Genomic DNA, 21,360 nt, shown 5'->3' on the forward strand with positions numbered 1-21,360 from the left:
GCATAGCTGAAGCTCTCTGGGCAGTTTACAAAGCTGAGGCTGATAGTTTTATTTAGCTGATAAAACTAGCTGAGCTGGGTAGCTCAGCTGTGTAGCTGAGCCTGATTGTTTTATTTACTCTAGTGTAAATTCTGGTCCCACCATACTCTGGGAAGGGAGGCTTAAACCTTCCCCCCATTTCCCCCCCACACACAGGAGGGGGGTTCAAACAAAGAAAAAAATGACTCGGAGACTTTTTAAAATCCCCCCAAGGGGGGAAAAAAACACACACAGGGATAACAGAATTTGTCCCATTCTGTTAACTTGGTTCACTCTAACTCTGCATTTCACTTCAGTTAAACTGGGTGAATTTCTTACATTAGTCTTGGAACTGGAGCATGCATGGTTTGCTGCAGCTTTCTGTTCATGTGCTGTCTTTGTGTTTTATTTCTTCCTGCTGCCAGATTGATTAATTAAGTTTGGATTGTTGTCATTTTCTTCCTGCTGCCAGACTGGTTTATGAAGTTTGGATTGTTGTCATTGTTTTATTTGTAAAAAGTTTTGGATAATAGGATGGAAACATGAGGTACAGATATTTCAAATTAAATAAATACAGATATAAATAAATGAATAAATCCAGTACCTGGAATTGGCAGCTAGTGCAAGCACACCAGGCGTGTTCTGCTCTTTTCTACCCGCCTTTACCAACAAGTGGCTGTTACATTCTGCACTCACCTAAATTTTTTAAACTGTTTTCAAGGGGTCCTTAATATACACGCTATCAAAGTGGTCTCAAGAGGTTTGTATGAATGATAGTTGCATGATTTCCTTAGGATTGCCTTTGTTTGTGTGAATGAAGCCTTTATAAAAAAATATATATGTTTGAAACATAAAATAACACTTTTTAAAACCTTCATTCTTATGTAAAGGAGCTTGTAGAATTTTCTGGTAACATTCAAACTGTGCCTTCAGGATTTTATTTATTGTTAGCCCGACTGAAGGGAGATCTTCCGTCACAGCCCCATCTTCCCTTATAAAGCTTTCTTCGGTCAAATCCCCACTGCACTCTTCTGGAATTGATTTGACACAAACCTGAAAACAAAAGGAAATATAGTGCAAATTGCCATTGTTGTTGGGGCTACAATGTTCAGTTGATTCATCAATTAATTTAAAAACTTCCAAGCAATTACAAAATGTTGTTCCCAATTAACTGGGCAGTAGGTTTTTTTAAAAAAGTAATTGACTACTTTAGTACAAGTATTTGCAAAATCAGATGGGAGGAATCAGCTTGTAAAAAGGATCTCCCATCTTCTCTTGCAGGACCAATACCTCTTCAAAAATGATTGGTGCTGCAACACCAGTCTGGTATTCAGAATGAATTTCAGATGTATATGCGGATATACATTGCAATTCCGAGCACACTTTAACTACATCCTATTGGAACTCATTGGCACTCATTGAACAAAAAAAATGCTTAGGATTGTACTATTACTTAATTGGGCAATCCTACACCTAGGAACATAGGAAGCTGTCTTACACTGAGTCAGACCATGGGCTCGTCTAGCCCGGTACTGTCAACACTGATTGGCAGAGGCCCTCCAGAGTTTCAGGTAGGAATTTTTCCAGCCCCACCTGGAGATGCTGGGGATTGAACCAGGGACCTTCTACACGCAAAGCAGGGTCTCTGCTACTGAGCTACAGCCTGTTTACTGAGGGATTAGTCTCACTGCTTTCACTGGAGCTTATTCCTGGATAACTGTGGATAGTATTGCAGCCCCAAACTCCAACAATTAATGAAGTGTAAGAACTCAATAAACCTTACTTTTGAGTTAACATCCATACAATTGTGCTGTAAGAGCAATTCTCTCAGTCTGTGAAAGAATGTCTTCCCCTGTTCTATACATATCTGAACATTCTAACAGTTTTGGTTTGTAGGCCAGAAAACGTTTCATTTGATGGATTTACATGAAAAACTAACATGATTTTTTTTTTTTTTTTACCAAAATGAGATTATTTGGTCTAATTGCATGCAAGTCTGTTATGTAATTTGGCATCATGTATGTATGGTAAGTAGTCCACATAAGGGGGGAGGACCTGTAATGGCTTAACAAGGAGAAATTATAACTAGGGCAATGCACAAATGGGCTCTTGAACACTCTGTTTGTAGACAGAGGAAGTGGGGTAGGGGATGGACCATTTCACTGAATTTCTTCAGGGGGAGGAGGAATTCTCCAACAGTTTCTCAGAGTTAGGGTTCAATATTAGCAGTGGCTGTAGCACCCCTTCTTACATTTTTCTTGAGGAGTTTTGGTTTTTGTATTGGTACCTCTCATGGCAACAGCAACAGCTGTGCTGGCAGCCTGACTCCCATTTTGCACTCTCCACAATCTCCCACACCTAGTGTCGTTCTAGGGTATTCGGTGCGGAGGGGTAGAAAGGCTACCACATCCCACAAAAATGGTGAGGAATATTTGCAGAAAATTCTGCAAAGCGGTGTCCTATTTCTATGGGGAGCAAAAAAGGGAAATTCTTGGACATTTCCCCAGGAAAAGGTCTTGAATGCAGCTACTCTTAATACTGCTCCTTCCCTGAAAGCCCTGTAGCAGGTGTAGGGGTCAGTGTTATGTCTGGCTCCGGGAAAGAAGTAGAGCAAGTATTGTGTCAAAATCTGTCCTCCGATTTCCCAAAAGTGTTCTCCCCTGTTGGAAGAAGGTTCTGTTTTTCTGCCTCATTCTCAGGCTGTTTAGAATTTATTCCCAAGTTCTTTGGGTGGGGTTTTCAAGCTGCCTCAGCACTGTGAGATGGCAGAGGCTGCTTTTTGTTTGTTTCTTTGCCTTACATATGACCCTATCATTCTGCAGCCTCCTTGGCTTCCCATGCTTCCTGATCTGGAAAAGCCTCATGGGAGAGGAGTTACCTCATGACGTATTTCCATGGTCTTTAACTGAATTGCAGAATGCCAAGGAGGCTACAGGTTTCCAGAGAGATGACCGTACTATGAAAGACAGGACAGTCATGTACTTTCCTCTCAGCCATCTTGTAAGTAAAGGAAGCACCAGGACCCTGAATCCCATCTCTGAATTTGTATTCTCCTTTTATTTTCCTTTTGAAAGCAATTTTCTCTCTATCAAATGGAACAAGAATGGTAAACAAGTGGAAGAAATTTTTGGCACAGCGCTACCTGTAACTAATACATCTATTTAAATAACAGTAGGTTTTACAGAGGGAAGAACTCATTAGTAGGAAACCTGGGGGAGCAAGGAGGGACAGATACAGAAAGGTTTCCCACAATGAGGATAGACTTTAGCCATTGACAAACTGGGGGAAATGTAAGAGAGCCAGATGGTGTGGAATAATCTTCTGCTTAGGGGACAGCATGGAGAAAAAGAGATGAACTGTAGAGGTTGCTGCAGTGCCAATTTCACCTATAAAGTGGAGGAAAGTCTTTCTACCTTCCTCAGATGTGGATGGAAAGCTTGCTGCAGCCCTTGTGCATAATTCTCCAGTTTTCACAGGATATGTGTGACACACCCAACTATCTCTCTCTCACTCCGTGTCTCGCTCTGAGTTACATGAATAAGAGAGGTTTTTTTCATCCAGTCACCAATAACTCTCACTCCCAATTAAAATTAAATCAGATAGAATCAGGCATAAGGAGGGTTTCGAATACTTGTTTGCAGCAGCAGCAGAATTGCAATGTCACCATGCTCCTGGCCTGATTGGGGTCCACTCAGAGAAGAGCCTTCAGCGTGGTGGCCCCTTTTGTATGGAACTCCTTGCCTCTGGAGGTCAGGCAGGTGCTAACACTGTGCCGTTTCTGGCACCTCCTGAAAATATCTTTATTTCAGGAAGCCTTCCTTAATTGACTGGTGATGGTTTGATCGGAATTCCATTTCTTTTTAAAAAACCAACAATAATTTATAACATGGAGATTTGTCCTTTTATCTCATCTTTTATCTTTTATTGTTCACTGCTCTGGAATCTGTTTAGATGTGGAGCAGTATATAAATGTTGTAAACAAATAAATATTCACTTTGGAAATCGAACCTGTTGCACTGTTGCATCATGTCTACTTTGAAACCCCCTTTCATTCCAAAAGGCCTTTTTATGCAACATGGCATTAAGGGCTGCTGTTCATGAAAAGTCTAAAATCTCATGAGGGCTAACATAGCCAGTTGCGTGGTACTTTGGATCTAAAACAACCACTACAACCTATGTTCTTTGGGGGGGGGGGGCGTTTAAAGCTATACCACAGAGCACATAGAGTTGAGGTATTTTGGTTTGTTATAATAGCGAAATCACTGTTAAATGATTTGAACTTACATGACTATAGCAAAGCTGGAACTTTCCGCATTTTTTTGGTTATTAACAGTTCATTAGTTTTCTTTTCATTTTCCAATGCAATATGAACAGTAAATCTGCCCCCCCGCCCCCCATCCCCTCATCTTTAGGTTTTCCCCTCCCTTCTTAATATCATCCTGCATTTAAAGAATAAAGATTTCATGTTTATTATTATAATCATTAAGCCAAAACTGAATAAATTGACAGAACTTTTAAACTCAAAAGTGGGAGCTTTAGGGGTGGATTGAAAGAGCCATGAAACCATCCTGTTTACCCTTTTCACCTCCTTCACGGTATGGGCAGTAGTGATCATGCTCCCAGAAGTCCCAGCTGCTGACGGAGACTCCCTTTTCTAAAAAAACACAAGGCTGCAGAATGGTGGTGGGAAGCATTGATTTGGCAATGGTTTGGCTTCCTGATAGCACTGCTACAGATGTGCTGGTATGGATTATGTGCAAAGGATTTAACTGGCATTAACCAAACACCTTGGCTTAAGAATCCATTTTGTTCCAGAAAGCATGGCCTAGGACAGGGAAGAACAACCCATGGCCAATGGTCCACAGGTGCCCCCCCAGGAGTTTCTGAGCCCCCCATTGCTATTGAACCTACTGCCATTCCCAAATTTATAAAGCAGATAGCTGATGGGGTGCCCTCTTAAACTGAGAGGGCAAATCTTTATAATACATAAAAGAATGAGCGGAGTAGAGGGCTTAACACTGCATTTTCTAGTCACAGTTAAATTATTTTTTACCTTGCCCTGAGCTTTAAAAGATATATGGCACCATGGTTTCCATTTATTTCCTAGGTTGAAACTCTTCAAACTTTTGATCAAATTCCAATCAAGTGCCTATATTTTTTCTAGAGATGTCAGAGAGTTCCCCCCGGAATCCGTGGCGGAACGGCCTCCCGCCCCCCTGCGATATCCCCCTGCGACGGAACTTACCTGGGGCGGATGCAGCGGTGGCTCCGCTGGCGGCTCCAGCAGTGGCGACGGTGGCTGGTCTCCCAGCCAGCCGTGGCTGGGCTGCTGTGGCTGCCATTTGCGTCCTAGCAGCCATGATAGGCTATGTAAGTATTTACGTAGCCTATCACGGCAAAGAGCAGGGACGCAAATGGCGGCCACTACGCCATTTGCGTCCCTGCTCTTTGCCGTGATAGGATACATAAATAGTTACGTAGCCTATCACGGCTGCTTGCAAGGATGCAAATGGCAGCTGCTACGACAGCTGCCTCTGGCTGCGGATGGCCCTGGACGGTGGCTCCATGGAGCCGCTATGGAGCAGAGCCGGCCAGGGAGGATTCCGGGGGGAGGGACGGAGTGCCTCCCCCCACCATGGATGCCCCTGTGCGGAGCCAGGTAAGGGATTCGTCCATCCCTAATTTTTTCTGACTAATGCACACATTCGCACAAAATAACATGCACTCACATACACTCCTTTTATATGCTGTATAAACTGTAGTTTTATTCTTTCATTTGGCATTGAGCTCCTTCTTAGCCTGTTTACTGTTGATGTTCCATAAGCATATCAGTTATAGACTAAGAATTATAATTAGTGAATTGTTTTGTTTCTTTAGTGATCATGATTTATTGTTATGTATGTTCTTTTTGTTGCCTTTACTTTGTTAACTTTATTTCGAAATTAAATTAAATTTCATGAAGCAAAAGGATGGGTTAACACTGTATTTCTAGTCATTTAATTTTTACCTTGCTCTGAGTCTCTAGGGAGGTGTCTCCATGACAACAGAAGGAGAAGCCAATGGTGGTTTACCCAGATTTTTCAAGGAGCTGGCTTTGGTTCGTGCAAGGCTCCATGAACAAGAGCACCTAACCATTCTAAGTCCCTTCACAGGAACATACTTCTGGGTGGGGTGGGGGGATTGGGGTGAATGTCATTAGACTGGCAGGGGCTGATCAACCAATGTGAGAGGCTCCCTCCCTCCAATGCGAGAGGCTTCCCCCATCCTTCGTTACACCTGACAAAGCTGCAAATGATTGAAGCTTCAATCCTTCACATTAATTACTCCCTAACAGTTGAGAAAATAGCTTCAACATAGCAATTCACAGCCTTTCGGAAAGTTAACCCTCTGAATACTTGAAGCACTGTGGCTCCCGCCAACCCCTTTGTCCTTCCCACTAGGGATGGTGGAGAATTCTGCCACGGATTTCAGTGAGGCTGAATGTACTGGCATTCGGCCCCCCAAAATCCGTGGTGGAACGGCCTGCCCCCCCGCCCCCCCGCAGATTCCCCCCAGGACGAGGCTTACCTGGGGCGGATGTTCTGGACGGCGGCAGCTCTGGCGGTGGCTCCGGCGGCAGGTCTTTTGACTGACTGCCGTGGCTGCCATTGCCATCTGCCCTTTGCCGTGATAGGCTACATAAGTATTTATGTAGCCTATCACAGCAAATCAAGAAAAAAAACACAAAACCCGCGTATGCAAATGGCGGCGGCTACGGCGGCTGCCATTTGCGTTCCCTTTTTTTCTGCAGTTTTAGCCTACGTAAATATTTACATAAGCTATTACGGCGAGAAAAGGGGCAATGCAAATGGCGTAGTGGGAGCTATTTGCGTTCCTTTTTTCCCCGCCATAATAGCTTACATAAATATTTACGTAGGCTGAAACGGCGGGGAAAAAAGGAATGCAAATGGCGCCCACTATGCCATTTGCGTTGCCCTTTTTTTCGCCATAATAGCTTATGTAAATATTTACGTAGGCTAACACTGTGGAAAAAAAGGGAACGCAAATGGCAACCGCCGTAGCCGCCGCCATTTGCGTACTTGGGTTTGTTTGTTTTTTCTTCTGGAAGGAAGGCTGCCCAGTGGCCAGATTTCCGGCTGCGGGCGGCCCCAGCCAGTGGCTCCACGGAATCTCCATGGAGTGGAGCTGGCTGGAGAAGGATTTCAGGGGGAGGTGCGGAGCGCCTCCCCCCCACCGTGAATCGCCTCGTCGAAAAGGTAAGTGACTTTCGTACATCCCTACTTTCCGCTGAAGCTCCCGATGCTGCACAGGATCAAAGCTGTGAATTATTTACTTCTGAAAAGCTAGGGATGTCAGAGAATTCTGCCACGGATCTCGGTGAGGCCGAATGCCAGTGCACTCAGCCCCCCATCCCCCCCACCCCACGAAAGGCGTGCGAAACGGGACACTTACCTGGTACCATTCACGCTGCTTTGTGAATGACGGCCACATCTGCGGCCGTCATTTGCTTCCCTATTTTTGCCGTGATAGGCTATGTAAATACTTACGTAGCCTATCACGGCTAATGCAGGGACGCCATTTGTGTCCATGTGATGGCCGTGATAGGCTACGTAAATATTTACGTAGCCTATCATGGCAAAAATAGGGAAGCGAATGGCGGCCGCAGATGTGGCCACCATTCGCAAAGCAGCATGAATGGCACCAGGTAAGTGTCCCGTTTCGTGCGCCTTTCGCGGGGTGGTGGGACGGGGGGCTGAAAGGTGGTGGTGGCCGTTACACCATTTGCGCCTCTGTTTTTTTGCCGTGATAGGCTACATAAATACGTACGTAACCTATCACGGCAAAAAAACAGGAATGCAAATGGCGGCCGCTACGCCATTTGTGCCCCTGGTGTTTTGTTTTTTTGCCATGATAGGCTTCGACAATAAGGCTCCTAAATGTATTATTTCGATGCATGGGAATCTTGGGAACTTTTGGAGTGTGCATTTTGGGAACAAGTCTCATTTTCCACAATGGGAGTTACTTCTGAGTAGACACGCATATGGTTGTTCTGGGAAAGACAGGGATGGGAAACACAGGATGAGAAACCAGCCGCCTTTCTAACCCGATGCAGTGCAGGGTCGAAGGTGTGAATTAGTTACTTTTGAACAGCAATAAACCAAACAGTGGAGAAGTGCAGTTTCGAGATAGTGCTTTATAGTCTTTAGGGAATTAGTGCTTTAAAATGTGCTACAGATTGAGGGGATCTCTGTAAATTCTGAAGTGCACATTCAGGGAACAAGCTTAATGGACCACAATGGGAGTTACTTCTGAGTAGACACTAATTGATTTGTGCTGGGAAACACAGGGCCGGGAAACATTGAGGTAGGAAACATCCCTTGAACAGGGTCAGGGTGAACGGCACACCTGGGCAGGGCTGGCATACCCGAACTAACTGCAGGGGTTGGGGCACACAAGACTATACTGCGGAGAACTGATTTAAGGAAAAGAATCGGACTTTAAGAAGTCGTAGGAAATCTGGTTTTTCCCTGATAAGCTCCAGGGTGGCTGCAGGATGGCCATGACGTCATGTGCCCCAAAGAACCTTGAAATGGAGCCAGCTTGCAGCATATCGACTGTAGAGACACCCCTTAGGACTGCCAGTCCCCTCCAACAATGCTGAGCATAGCTGTTCCCACTTCCAGGAGGATGCTTTGACTGGTTCTAGGCTAATACTGGAAAGGCCTGTCCACAGAAAAAACTGTACAGCGAGTACATCTTTCTTTCTCTTTCTTTCTTTCTTTCTTTCTTTCTTTCTTGTAGCCTGGCAGGGGCCCACGGCCACAGCTGGGTTCCCTCCGGGTTAATTTAAACAAAATTAAGCTTTAGTGCTGGGCACTGTGCCCAGTGAAAACATACGAGTTGTCTCCTGCCTCAGAAGCAGCCAGGAAAACAACAGAGTTATAACAAAGAATTTGTCACCAGGACGAAAGAAAATAGGGGCTGGCTCATAGTTCCTTAGAAAACACAACAAAACTCAGGAGAAAATGTTCTCCTCCTAGAGGCCTCTGGATCCTTTTAATTTAAAACAGGGGTGCAGAACCTCTTTCGGCCCAAGGGCTGAATTCCATTTTGGAGAAGCTCTCAAGCTGGCACTCCAGCAGTGGGTGGGGCTGAAGACAAGCGGGCAGGCCCAACAAACTCCACTCCCAGCGTATTTTAGTTTAAAGCTCTCAAGCTGGCACTCCAGCAGTGGGTGGGGCTGAAGACACGCGGGCAGGCCCAACAAACTCCACTCCCAGCATATTTTAGTTTAAAGCTCTTCCTGCCGAAAACTAAGCCTTAAGAGAGGGATTTCAACACTGCAGAATGGGGAAAACACTGCAGAAAGCCAGGAAACCGCCAAATGATTGATAGCATGTGGGGGAGGGGCCAGGGACAGGAGGAGGGGGAGGGCCTTCTGGGGAACCTTGGAGGGCTGGTTTGGGACCCCTGGAGGGACTGATGTGGCCCCCGATCTAAAGCCTTGGATTCCTCAGAACAGACAGCAGCGGCCCCAGATGCAGAGAGGGGGAGCACAGGTTTCCACCAGGATGGGAGCTTCAGGGCTGCAGCCACCATTGATGGTGAGGCCTATCCACCAGGTAGACTGGATAGGCCTCACCTCAGCCCATCTGGCTTGGTCTGTTCCCCTCCCCCTGCCAGTCCCCACTCCGTCATGCTGATGATGGAGGGCCCTTTTCTCACTCCTGGACACAGCAATGGCCGGTTGCCTCCCTCCTGGTCCTTGCTGGAAGCTGAGGCTATTCATTAATGAGTTGACTTATGTGGCCACTGCCAGAGATACAGGTTGATGTTGGGTGGAGTGAGTTGTCAAGCTCAGGAGAATCTGAGAGTCACCTTCCCTAGTAGGCAAGGTAAGCTGAAGGGGCTGAGCTAGTGGGGAAAAGGGGGCTTGCAACCCCTCATCGCTACAGATGCTCTAGGACCTGGTCTTAGAGGGCCTATCCTCTGAAAGCTGGAGTCCAGAGCCTCTTCTAGAAGACACTCTGGCAGTTGCTGTCCTACAGTTCTATGACTGTCTCTGTGCAGCAGGAATCAGGAGTCTTGGTGGAGGTTATTCTCCCAACACCCAGAGATCCCTAGATCTCAATGGGGATGTTTAAACTTCCCCATCCCTGCACACTAAGATAGGACTGGTGTTGCATGCATGTATATGACCCCTGGCCATCCAGCCTCCTAAAACTATCAATTTTTGCTCCTGTGGACCAACTAGCTCGGCACACCACCAGCTATGAAAAACAAGTTGCCATGAGCTCTTTTTCCTCCCCACTCTTGCAGTCTCATTCTTTCAAGCCCTTTTCTCTCCATTCCCCCCCCCCAATAGGGCCCCAGATTTGCCTAGCTCTGAACTCCCCAACTCTCCTTAGAATCATAAGCTCATCCCAGATGAGCCCAGTTGCTACATGCATGTCCAGGGCCTTGCTTACACACCGCCACCCTCAGCTTAGCCTCTAAAGCTATTTTCTCTGCTATGCAAACCCAGTGCATGGTTCTTCTCACCATCCATTCCTTGATTGTCTTTAGTGGTTTGGTCTGCATGTTTTATTTGTAATCTGCTGATATTTTGGGGTTTCTGTATTTTGGGATTTGATTCTTGTATACTTAATAAATTTCCCCATTTTCAAAGAAACCTGTTTGTATTTGTATCATTGGGTCCCCTTCTGCCAAGACATGCTATTGCCAAGGTTAAAAGATCCCTTAATGGATGAGGGTGTTGGGATATCCACAAGTATATAAAGGGGTCTAAGAGAGCACATTTGGTAAGAGCTCTGGGGAAGAATGCAGTCAAACACATGTTAGACTGCTCACACATTAGCATAGCTGTAGTCTTGGCAAGGGAGATCCAATATTTTTCTGTTTCTGGTGCACTATCACATCCTCAGTTGGGAACGGGAAGAAACATTAAATGCTTTGCTTAGTTTAAATGACTTTCACTAGATGATGTGCTTCTAGAAAGTGCTTTGCTAGGTGTTTTTAGAATCTGCTAATGCTGAACTGCTAGAACTGTGTTGTTAGAACTGGTATGCTAGGAACTGTTTAGAGGTTGTGGCCTCCTACTTTAGAGATTTAGTACTCCTTTAAGATAAGGGGCTGAGAATTTATAGACTTTAGTGTTTTAGAAATTTCTCGTAGTAGGCCATTCCAGTAGCATAATGTCTGCCATCCTCTTTGAGTGTTCTGATATCTACATCAAACTGACTCGGATAAGCTTTAGTATACTATCTGGGGCAGGGATCTGGGAAAGGCATTTTTTAAATCCCTCTGGACTTGGATACAGATCCAAGTAGTGCATGGATCCTCTGGATGGTGGAGAAATCCATTCAGTTCACATTTTAATGCTAACTTTCAGACTTTTAAACCACTATGTGAACCAAAAATTGGTTATCCTCAGTTATCGCACTCCTCCAAATTTTGCAATGGCGTTCTCTAATCTCCAATAAAAAAATGCATCAAAAAACATGTAGATTAGGGAAAATAACGTTCACATATTAGGAAAATCGCTTGCCAAATGTATACATTTGCATAAACACACACAAAAACGCATGCATTAGGAGAAATATGCACAAAAATGCTCATGAATTTTCCTGCAAAATAAAAAAAAAAGTGCTTAAAGTTCAGGATAAGCCGAGCTTAAGACTGAATGAGCCAAACTTAAATTTGGGAAAATTAGAAATGGAGAGAAGAGGACTGACAGATTCATCCACCCTTAATGGGTCCCCTGATTTCCCCCCAGTTTTGTAGTTTGCTTCCCCTTTATTTTGGCTATTGGTTAGTGCCTCAAAGATGAGGGGCTCCCTGGATACAGTGTTCCACTTTCCTTCTTCCTAGTTAGCAGGAAGAGCCCTTTTGAGATTAGTACTGCTCCTAGGAGTAGGGAAAGCAGTCCTTTTGAGTCAGAGCTCTGACCCCCAAGTAAAGAAGGGAAGTTGCCCCTGGAAACCATAGTGTGTTAAATCAAGTGAAACAATGTGTGAAGCAGATGATGAATATTCTGGGATCTGAGGCCAGCAAAGAGAAAGCCTGCATTGACTGGGTGCTATGGTTTGCATGTTTTGGATATGAATTGTAGGTCCAACATTTTTTTGGTCCAAAAATCTATTTGGACTTCTTAAACTTAAATGACAGTGATCTACAAAAGCAGATCCCTACAGCCCTGCATAATGGGGATAAGCTGGATTCACAGCTTGCAATCCACCCTCAAACAGCACAGTCACTGTATAAATAGATGCCCACATTCCTAGACTGTATTTTAAAACATTTATTAACAAAAAGTAATTTTTTTGAAAACAATTCTAGAAAGAAGATGGTATCATGTTAAGCTTAGAACAAGAAGATGAAGGCACAACTTAAAAGCTTAGAAAAACATACACTACCAGTTGTTACTGCTTTCTGCAACCCCACCCAGTATCTTCTCTTTATTTTTATAGTTTTACACTTGAACATGGTATGTGATGTGATTGGTTACTGCACATGTCCTTGAGAAGGAAATACAGCAGTTAGGACTGCATTGGTGAAAGAAGTATGGAGGACATAATGGGAATTCTGCCTTATAGTTCACAAGACTGGAATGTTTGGCTTCTCCAGTTACCTATGTTAAAACCAGGCACCACTTAACAAAAAATACAACAGTGCTGAAGCATGAGAAATATTTTAATTTCTCTTTTTTAAAAAATGACATATTATATGAGAACCTCCAGTGAAGAAACTCACCATGGTAACAGCCAAGGGAAGTAGGAGCTGTGTGATCCGAATTATCTCCATCAGTAAATCTGTGCACTGTAGTTTTGAAAGAAGGCACAGTGTGGCTGAAATGAAACATAAAATTGTATACAGACACACAAAAGATATTATAGACTTTAAGAACATGATCCAGCCAAAATTAAGTACTTTTAAGCCCCTTTGATTTTAATGGGAGAGATTCAAGTATATGGTTAATACCCCTATTAGAAGAGACTGCTTCTAACTAGGTGTGGGCATTTAATATTTAATAAATAAAATGCTAAATATCTTACGTTTTAGGATTATCTACATGAAGCATGCACTTGTATAAAAAAAAATCCATTGCAAGAACAGATATTCCAACCCTATTATTCTATGATTCTATGAAATTTATATAGCGCTCCACATGTATATATATAGCGCTAAATTTATATAGCGCTCCACAGATTCTGGAGTGGTGAACAATAAAAGATAAAATAGTACAAAGATAAAAAGAATAAAGCATCGTATTAAAATTATTCTTTTTAAAAACAGAATGCCAATAAAAACCATGGCTGGTCAGTCAGGGAAGGCTTCCTGGAATACAGCTGTTTTCAAGAGACGCCAAAAGCAACACACCTTTTGGTGTGTTTTTTGTTGGCACCTGCCTGATCTCCAGAGACAGGGAGTTCCCTAGGAAGGGAGCCACCACACTGAAGGCTCTTCTCTGGGTGGACTCTAGTCAGGCCATAGGTCCATGGGGATATGCAGAAATAGACTGACCTCCCCCTGTCTTCATTCCAAAAAAGGAGTTTTGGACAATTGGGTAAGGAAAACTGGGTGAGGACAATGGGTCACGAAGGGCACAATCATTTACAGAGGTTATGCTGGCTGAGGGGCTTCAGAATTTGGCAGAAGACTAGCTATGCCGGGTCCTCCACTGGCATGACCACTACTCCAGCAGGATTCACCCCATATGCACCAGTGGAACACTCTGCTGGCGGAACTCTTGGGGACTATATGCTGGTGGAGTGACCAAAATGAGGTGGATATGTGGCCAACATGGGGATGACATGGGGGAGGAGCACACTTGCACCACGTCTCATACCTTTTCAATCCACAGCCAAGTGGCCATTGATGGCAGAACTTTATCCCAGCCTCACAACTGGCACAAGAAATTATCTGTGCAGTGACTTAAAGGGAGGCAGAAATTAATTTTCAAAATCTGCCCCCATATTGATGACTACCCCATGACAGAGGATGTTGTGTCGCTCAGCACCCACTCACAGCACACCACCTCTGGTATATGAACCCCAAACAGATCACAGCTCCGAGGACAGCACCTCACAAGATGCACACTGAGGGCCGAAGTACATGAGACGCTAGGATTCACCTGCCTTCCCACACAGCTGCTGCTCTACTTCCCCTGGTCCTAACTGGACTGCTCAGACAGCCTGGCGTTTTGTAACATAGGGAAAATAAACAAGGGGACATTCCTCCAGGGTTTCTGCCCCACCTTGCCTCTTCGTTTCGTTTCCTCTTTGGTCTTAGCACTTTGGGTCACCAGGGCACCTTTCTTTTAATTCTGGAGAGCCGAGCAGCAGCAGCAAAACAAGAGCACCCAACCTTTTTCACAGAACAGAGTCCCTAGTTTCGAGTTCCCCAGTCCTAGTTCTCAGTTTAACATTTGACACAGAGTGGAATGAGCAGCCTGAATAAGGAACTGAAACCTAGCATCCTAAAACAGGCCTTTTGGGGGTTATCCCATATCACTCATCTCCCATATCATCACTGTCCCATCAAGAGGCACCAAGATGATCCTGGGCCAAAAGTGCAACTTGCTTTAGCACATAATAACCCCAGATTACACCCTCACCTCGCTCAGAGGCTGTCCCCTATAAGATTCCTCAGAATCACGTCTTACCTAGTGCTTCATTTTTAACTCAATCTCAGCCATGCTGCCTCCACACAAACCTTTTGACAATGCATGCATGAGGAACGGCCATCTCTTAAGTCCTACTATATTCAGTGTCATGGAGGGTCATTGTGCCATTACACTGGATAGGGCCAAATTAAGATCCTTGTAGGGGCTTTGGCTTTACTAACCGATAAATTGCAAACTGAAAGAATGGGAAGACATATCTGAATATCACCACCAAGTTGGGGGGAAAGGGGGAGAGAGAGAGAGAGAGAGAGAGAGGAACTGACTGATTAGAATATTGAGATGGAAGGTCAGAAATGGGTTATGTATGGAGGGTGTAATGGGGAGGAACATAATCTGGTGTACAAGTGGATGATGCCAGATGCCATGGTAGATTAAGCTGGGTCATTGCTTCCCAGATGGCAAGAGAAACTCCCTAGACAGAAGCATATATTAGATGCAACAAGCATGTGTGCAGGGCTGAGCACACAGTGATGTGGTATTGCCAGATATAATGGGTGTGCAATTGCAATAGGTCTAGAGATGTAGGATTCAAAGGGTAAAGTCTGGCCTCTTTCCCTCTGGGGTAGGTGGCCTCCTTTGAAAAATGGCATGTGATGCAGGGACATGGATCTTGGAAATAGACCCACAAGCAGTTTTGGAAGAGATTTTGAGCGGAGATCATGTCCTACCCTATCCCTAATGGGGAATGGGAGTGTAGAATCGAAACACTCCATTATACAGTAACCCTTTTTGCAGGAGAAGATCACACTGTATTATGGCCAATGGGAGTAGGCCGAAATATCCGTTTGGCTGCTATTTTCTTTTTCCAAAGCCTACTCCACACAGAATTTGCTTGACGTAACGATTTCACATGCTTTCATGCTCTGAAGGTTTCCACATGACAGGAGCAAAAATTAAATAGTTCATATTAAGATTTCATCTGTTTCCTAGCATACAACCTGATAGCACTATTCCTAGACATGCCAAATATTGACTTTTTTGTTAAAAGAGGCCTCCCCAATCCCCACTCCATATTTTCTAACAAATGCTGACATTTCGAAAGTAATTTTGTCTTTGCACTTTTTGATCACACACACATTTAGAGGAAATAGCTTCAGAAACTAGAAGAATTGCATCAGATAGATAGATGATAGATTGATAGATAGCTAGATAGATAGACAGACAGACAGACAGACAGACAGACAGATAGATAGATAGATAGATGAACAGAGGCACTATTTCTTTATCTGTACTCACCCAAGGCTGTTCCTGAAATATTCTAAGCAACCAGAAGTATAACTTCCAGTTGAATTTGTTCTTTATAGTTTTTGCTCCAAACACAAATTGGACAGGCAGATGGGACAACAAAACACCCTGAAATGCGATCCTGTGAGCAGGGCACCATCCAACATCCCTAACATCAGAAGAGCTTGCTCGTTCACTGTGCTGTTGAGAGAGAAGCCCTGGAAGCATTGGCAGAGTGTAACTTACCAACAGGACAAGGGAAACATTCTTACTTCTGGTCACATGCGTCTGACCCTTCCCACTTCATTTTAACTATTACATTCACTATCTTTCTCAAACAGCACTAGTGAAGGGCGAGCTCTCCCCTCTTTGATTTGGATTAGCTAGGAACAAGTTGAATTCTCACCCAAAAGTTTGGGAAGCAGCTCAGCTTATTTCTGAGATAATCCAAGTTTATTTCTAAGTCTTCCCACAGCTCTGAAACTACCCCCCCCCCATTTCCTTTCCCTCCCACTCCACTTACCTGGTTCTCTGGTGATGGCAAGCAGGAACGATGAAGATGTCTCCCTTTCCTCCTTGGCACCTGAAATGCTGTAAGAACCAAGGATGCTGGTTCTCCTTCCTTCCTTCCTTCCCTTATGGCACACTTCGATGCTGGCAGCCAGAGTTCTGTGCTTCAGTGGTGCCAACTAGGCCACAATACCAGCCTGCCTGAGCACTGTCAGCTGACCCCAAGCACCAATCCCCGTGCACCAGGCTATATAAAGCCTTCGGCTCAGACCTTATCCTTCAGTACAAGCAATTCATCTCATGTGTGAGGACTGCCCAAAGCCTTGCCTCTGTTTCCTGATTCCTGTATGGATGCTTGAGGAATTAAATCTCTGCAGTTTGCAATATGAACTGATGTAATCCATATCTTTAAGACTAACATGGACTAATATGGATAGGGACATAGCTGTCCACTGGATTTCACTCTTCTTGGAAAGCTGCAACGCAGCTCTTGGCAGTTTAAATGCGTCAAAATACATTTTAAAACATGTTATTTAAAAATAAAAGGCTCCCCTTTAAAAATAAAAAGCCTTTAAAAATAAAAGCCTTTTAAAATAAAAGCCTCCCTTTAAAAAATAAAAATCTGTATTTAAGTGCATATTTCAATGTGAATTTTAAAAATCACAGATTATTGTGGAAATGAGATGCAATAGATTTAGGGCAGGTGAAAGAAACATGGACCAGAAGCCAAGTGATCTGCCCCTCCCTAGATTAGGATGTTAGCTTTTTGACTCTGTCTTGCCTGGTTTTAATGATACACTGCAATTCTGCAGTTCCAACTAAGTGTATCACATCTCCAATTAGAAAGACTGGCTCTGTCACCCCTAAATAATTGAATTTCCCTTTAAGAAATAGCAGGGTCCTCGATAATAGCCCCACAATGTGAAGGTACCTAACACCAGTGCCCCACCCTCATCATTCCAGCATGAAAGGGAACTGGTGGCACCAATGTGAGCTGTGCTCAGGTTTAACAGGGTTACATAGATTAAAAATTAAATATTTACATAGGCTAAACCAGTGATTCAAAAAGGAACGCAAATAGCGCCCACTACGCTATTTGCGTTTCCCTTTATTTTCGCCGTAATAGTCTACGTAAATATTTACGTAGACTAAGACGGCGAAAAATAAGGAACGCAAATAGCGTTCCGCCATAGACGCCGCCATTTGCATACACTTTTTTTTTTAACCCAGACGTGATAGGCTACGCAAGTCTTTACGTAGCCTATCACGTCTATGTAAAAAAAAAAGAAAAAAGACGCGACTGCAAATGGCGGCGGCAGCCGGTTGGAAGACCAGCCGCCACCGCCACCAAAGCCGCCGCTGGAGCCACTGCCATCCGGAACATCCGCCCCAGGTAAGTCTCGTCCCGGGGTGGATCCGCGGGGTGGCGGGGGGGTGGCAGGCCATTCCGCCACAGATTTCGGGGGGCTGAATGCCAGTGCAATCGGCCTCACTGAAATCCGTTGCGGAATTCTCCGCCATCCCTAGATTCCTGGCACATGCACTCACCCATCCACAACAAAATGACTGACTGCAATCTGCAAACACACTTATTATGGAGGAACCCATGCGGAACACAGTGGGACGTATTTCTGGGTAAATATGGGATTTCTCTGTGAGCGAAGAACTCACTCCAGAAGTGAAAGGGGGCAGCAGCAGCCACAGCAGCGACACAACCAGGCACCCAGGTAATAGTTAGGATGTGCTTTCGGACAAGCTTTTTATAGAATATATATAGCATTAGTTGTATTGTATGTGAATTATTTTAAAATAATTTGGACAGAAGCCTTTATACTTATCCTAATAGTCTCCACTTATAACCCCCAACACTTTCCTCAGGATGTGCTTATTATTTCCTTTCCCCCACCAATTCCCATTTTCCCAGTCAAAGACTCCCTATTTTCCCCAGAAACCTGTACTACCTATCTCATTATCTTTTCAGTCCCCTTCAATCATAGTTCCCATATCCCCTATTAAATCCCTACTATATTCACCTCAGGAAATTCCCGCCCCAATACCCATTTTCCAGGTCAAAGACCTATATTTCCCACCCACCCCTCATTCTGTTCTTTTAGCCCCCTGATCACACACACTGCCAATACTCTCTTATTAGGTTTCCAATATTCCCCTCAGAGCATCCTTCTCTCCAATGGTCATTTTCCTGGTCAAAGATTCCTCCATAATCCCCTCAGGAACCTCCCATTCTCTTTTCACACACATCCTGTCATACACCCAATACTCCATATTAAATCCCCATTATTACCCTTTCCCCATATCAGTACCCATTTTTGAGGGCAAAAGCAGCCTCCCCATATTCCTCGTAGGAATCTCTCCCAACTCCCCGTTATTCAGGTCACTCCCTAAACCTACCTTTGCCCCACCAATCTTCATTTTTCAGATGGGATATAAATATAATGATGATGATGATTATGATGTTTCATGAAGCAGGATTATGAAGCATGTCAAGGATCCTTGATATATTGCCAGCATGATTCAGAAAATTGCCATTGGCAGCCAACAACTGTGGGAAACTGAACTGGACTTGATTTGATGTTGCTGAGATTGTGACACCAGCCCAAATACTAGGCTTTTGGAAACTCTGAAAAGTTTATAACACATAGCACATAGACCCCCAGTAGATAGCCGTAGTCATATCTATGTTCCCCCCACCTTTTTTATTTTTTACAAAAAATTATAAAAGGCAACCAGTGGAGTTCAAAAGACTGTATTTTTATTTGTCAACAGGAGCCGGGGCGGGGCGGGGGGGCAGTTGTCATGTTGGACATGATTTATTTTAGTTTTAAGGAATGGGGTGAGAAGGGAATGGCGAAAGAGGGAAGGGTGTGATTATTAGAGAAAGGGGAGGTTGCCAAAGGATGCTCGCTGATACTCTATAGCCCAGCAGCCCACAAAAACCTAGAGCTGGCCCTGTGGCAAATCATTATTTTTTCAGTCTCTTCAAGGTGGAAAACTACATGGAACTAGAAAAGCTCCCACATGTGAATTAGAGTTGGAATTGGTTTAGAGTTCCAAAATCAATACAAGTTTAGCAAGCTACAAAAAAATAATCATCATCATAAATTCCCAATCTGTATTAGCCCTATGATCCACAGAGTTCTATGAGGGCCTATTAAGCACAAAATGTCACCTCCTAGCAGGGATAAAGTGGAGTATGTCTGCAATCCTAAAGCCACTTCTCTAGCAAGTCTCATGCTGTGGGCCTTCCACCCCTCACCGTGATTATTAGGTTGGGTTACTGGTAGATGCAGATTAGCGTTTTGATTAAGACAGGCAAGTCAGAAGGATACTGAAGATACAAACATTCAGGATCACAGCTTTACCTTTTGCAACTCTAACAACTTTGATATGTAAATAAGTTCCCCTGACTTCTATGCAACTAAGATAGGATAGGACCACAATATTATTTTAACAGTATGTTTAGCTCATACCTTCTACAAAACGTACAAGGGAAAGAGAAAAACAAACAAACGCAACAGTATAAAAGCTGTACAAATAATGTGTATGCTGTTGAATAAGGCAGGTAAGTAATACACATGAGAGTCTATGCTTCAAAATGAAAAAAATTCCAGATCATTTTAATGGAAGAGTGGAAGTTATATCCTTTCAATGACAATTTCCCGATCGATCAGCTTCACTGGTTGTTTCTTTCTTTTCCGGCGGATTTTCATTATGCCTTTTTGACCTTGCTTTTTAATGGAATCTGGTGGGAACAAGAAAAGCATATAATGTACTCAGTCATTTACCTGTTCTTCCCTGTTTCCCCTGCCTCCATTTCCCTCACCTTGTTGCTTCTCTTCTATCTAATTCTAGATTGTAAGCCCCTTGCAGCAGGGACCTGTGCTCCCATTTATCGTACGATACCATGTTCATGGATGGTGCTATACAAATTAACAACAAATAAGGTAATAAATAGATGCTGCTGTGTATATACACCTGTGTATAACCTAAGGCTGCAGACAGACAATAGTTATTGTTAGTTGAAAATGATATGACCGAGACAATGATCATGCCCAGATCACAGGAAGTAATGCTTCCACTCTATTCTTCATTGGTCAGGCTGCATTTGGATTACTGTGTCCAGTTTTGGGTGCTCCATTTTAAGAAGGACATTGACAAGTTGGAGCACATTCAGCAAAGAACAACCAGGATGGTGAAGAGTCTAGAAACCAGGTCCTATGAGGAACAGTGGAAAGAACTGGGTATGTTTAGCCAGGAGAAGATAAGATAAAGGGGGGACATTATAGTGGTATTCAAATATCTGAAAGGGTGCCATGCAGAAGATGGAGCAGACTTCTTCCTTGTTGTTGGATGATGATCTGCCTCAAATGACTCCATGTCAGAGACATCAAAGTAATTTATATAGCACTGAACATGCAAGCAGATTATAATCCATCCAAACTGTGAGTCTGAAGATAATTGTGGGCCAGGCTAATAGCTGGCTTGCCACAACCAAAATTGCATCAGGGCCCTGGGTGGAGCTCTGTGTTCTTCCTAACTCTACTTTGCTTAAAGCTACCTTGGGTGGCCTGGCCACCAAAGTGCTTAAGGTCAAAAACAGGACGAAATTAGCTTGACATGTGTATCAGGTAGTAAGTTTCCCCCCTGCTGGATAGAAAATATTCACCCTTGCAGCTCAGTCTGTACCTTTCTTACACATCCGCAGACATGCCTTTCTAGTGGCGAAGTTATTTTCGTTCCCACCACATCCAGTGTAGCTAAATGGAAGGCACTTTCTGGTGGTGTAATTGTAGAAGTATCTTTTCTCGTTGGCTCTGCAAAGACCTTTGTCCATAGGCATCACACAGAGGGAGGGGAGCAGGGGTGACTCTAGACATATGAAGAAAATATTGTGAGAAACAAAC

The 21,360-nt window shown here is 44.0% G+C and overlaps 2 protein-coding genes across 3 annotated transcripts in view; both read right to left on the reverse strand.

Moving 5' to 3' along the window:
• Window positions 1-16,183, reverse strand: part of LOC146358602 (calcitonin gene-related peptide type 1 receptor-like) — a 45,920-nt gene extending 29,737 nt beyond the window's left edge. Inside the window, exons 1-3 of the mRNA XM_084829887.1 lie at window positions 15,941-16,183; window positions 12,772-12,866; window positions 891-1,071 (exon numbers count right to left, since the gene is read on the reverse strand). Of these exons, the coding sequence (XP_084686013.1) occupies window positions 891-1,071; window positions 12,772-12,822 (232 nt within the window). The 5' untranslated portion in view covers window positions 12,823-12,866; window positions 15,941-16,183. The remainder of the gene's footprint in view (window positions 1-890; window positions 1,072-12,771; window positions 12,867-15,940) is intronic.
• A 2,944-nt stretch (window positions 16,184-19,127) lies between these two features.
• The window catches only part of TFPI (tissue factor pathway inhibitor), a 61,845-nt gene continuing 59,612 nt past the window's right edge, over window positions 19,128-21,360 (reverse strand). The window contains exons 9-11 of one of the 2 annotated variants that reach the window (XM_084815559.1): window positions 21,143-21,325; window positions 20,280-20,376; window positions 19,135-20,198 (exon numbers count right to left, since the gene is read on the reverse strand). In XM_084815559.1, the coding sequence (XP_084671685.1) occupies window positions 20,189-20,198; window positions 20,280-20,376; window positions 21,143-21,325 (290 nt within the window). In that variant the 3' untranslated portion in view covers window positions 19,135-20,188. Of the gene's footprint in view, window positions 20,199-20,279; window positions 20,377-21,142; window positions 21,326-21,360 lie in introns of both variants that reach the window. The other variant, XM_084815552.1, reaches the window with a different exon arrangement.

The sequence above is a fragment of the Heloderma suspectum genome, chromosome 1 (assembly GCF_057233095.1).
Source record: "Heloderma suspectum isolate Gila_16-S chromosome 1, 16-S_ref, whole genome shotgun sequence".
NCBI classification, from domain to species: domain Eukaryota; kingdom Metazoa; phylum Chordata; class Lepidosauria; order Squamata; family Helodermatidae; genus Heloderma; species Heloderma suspectum.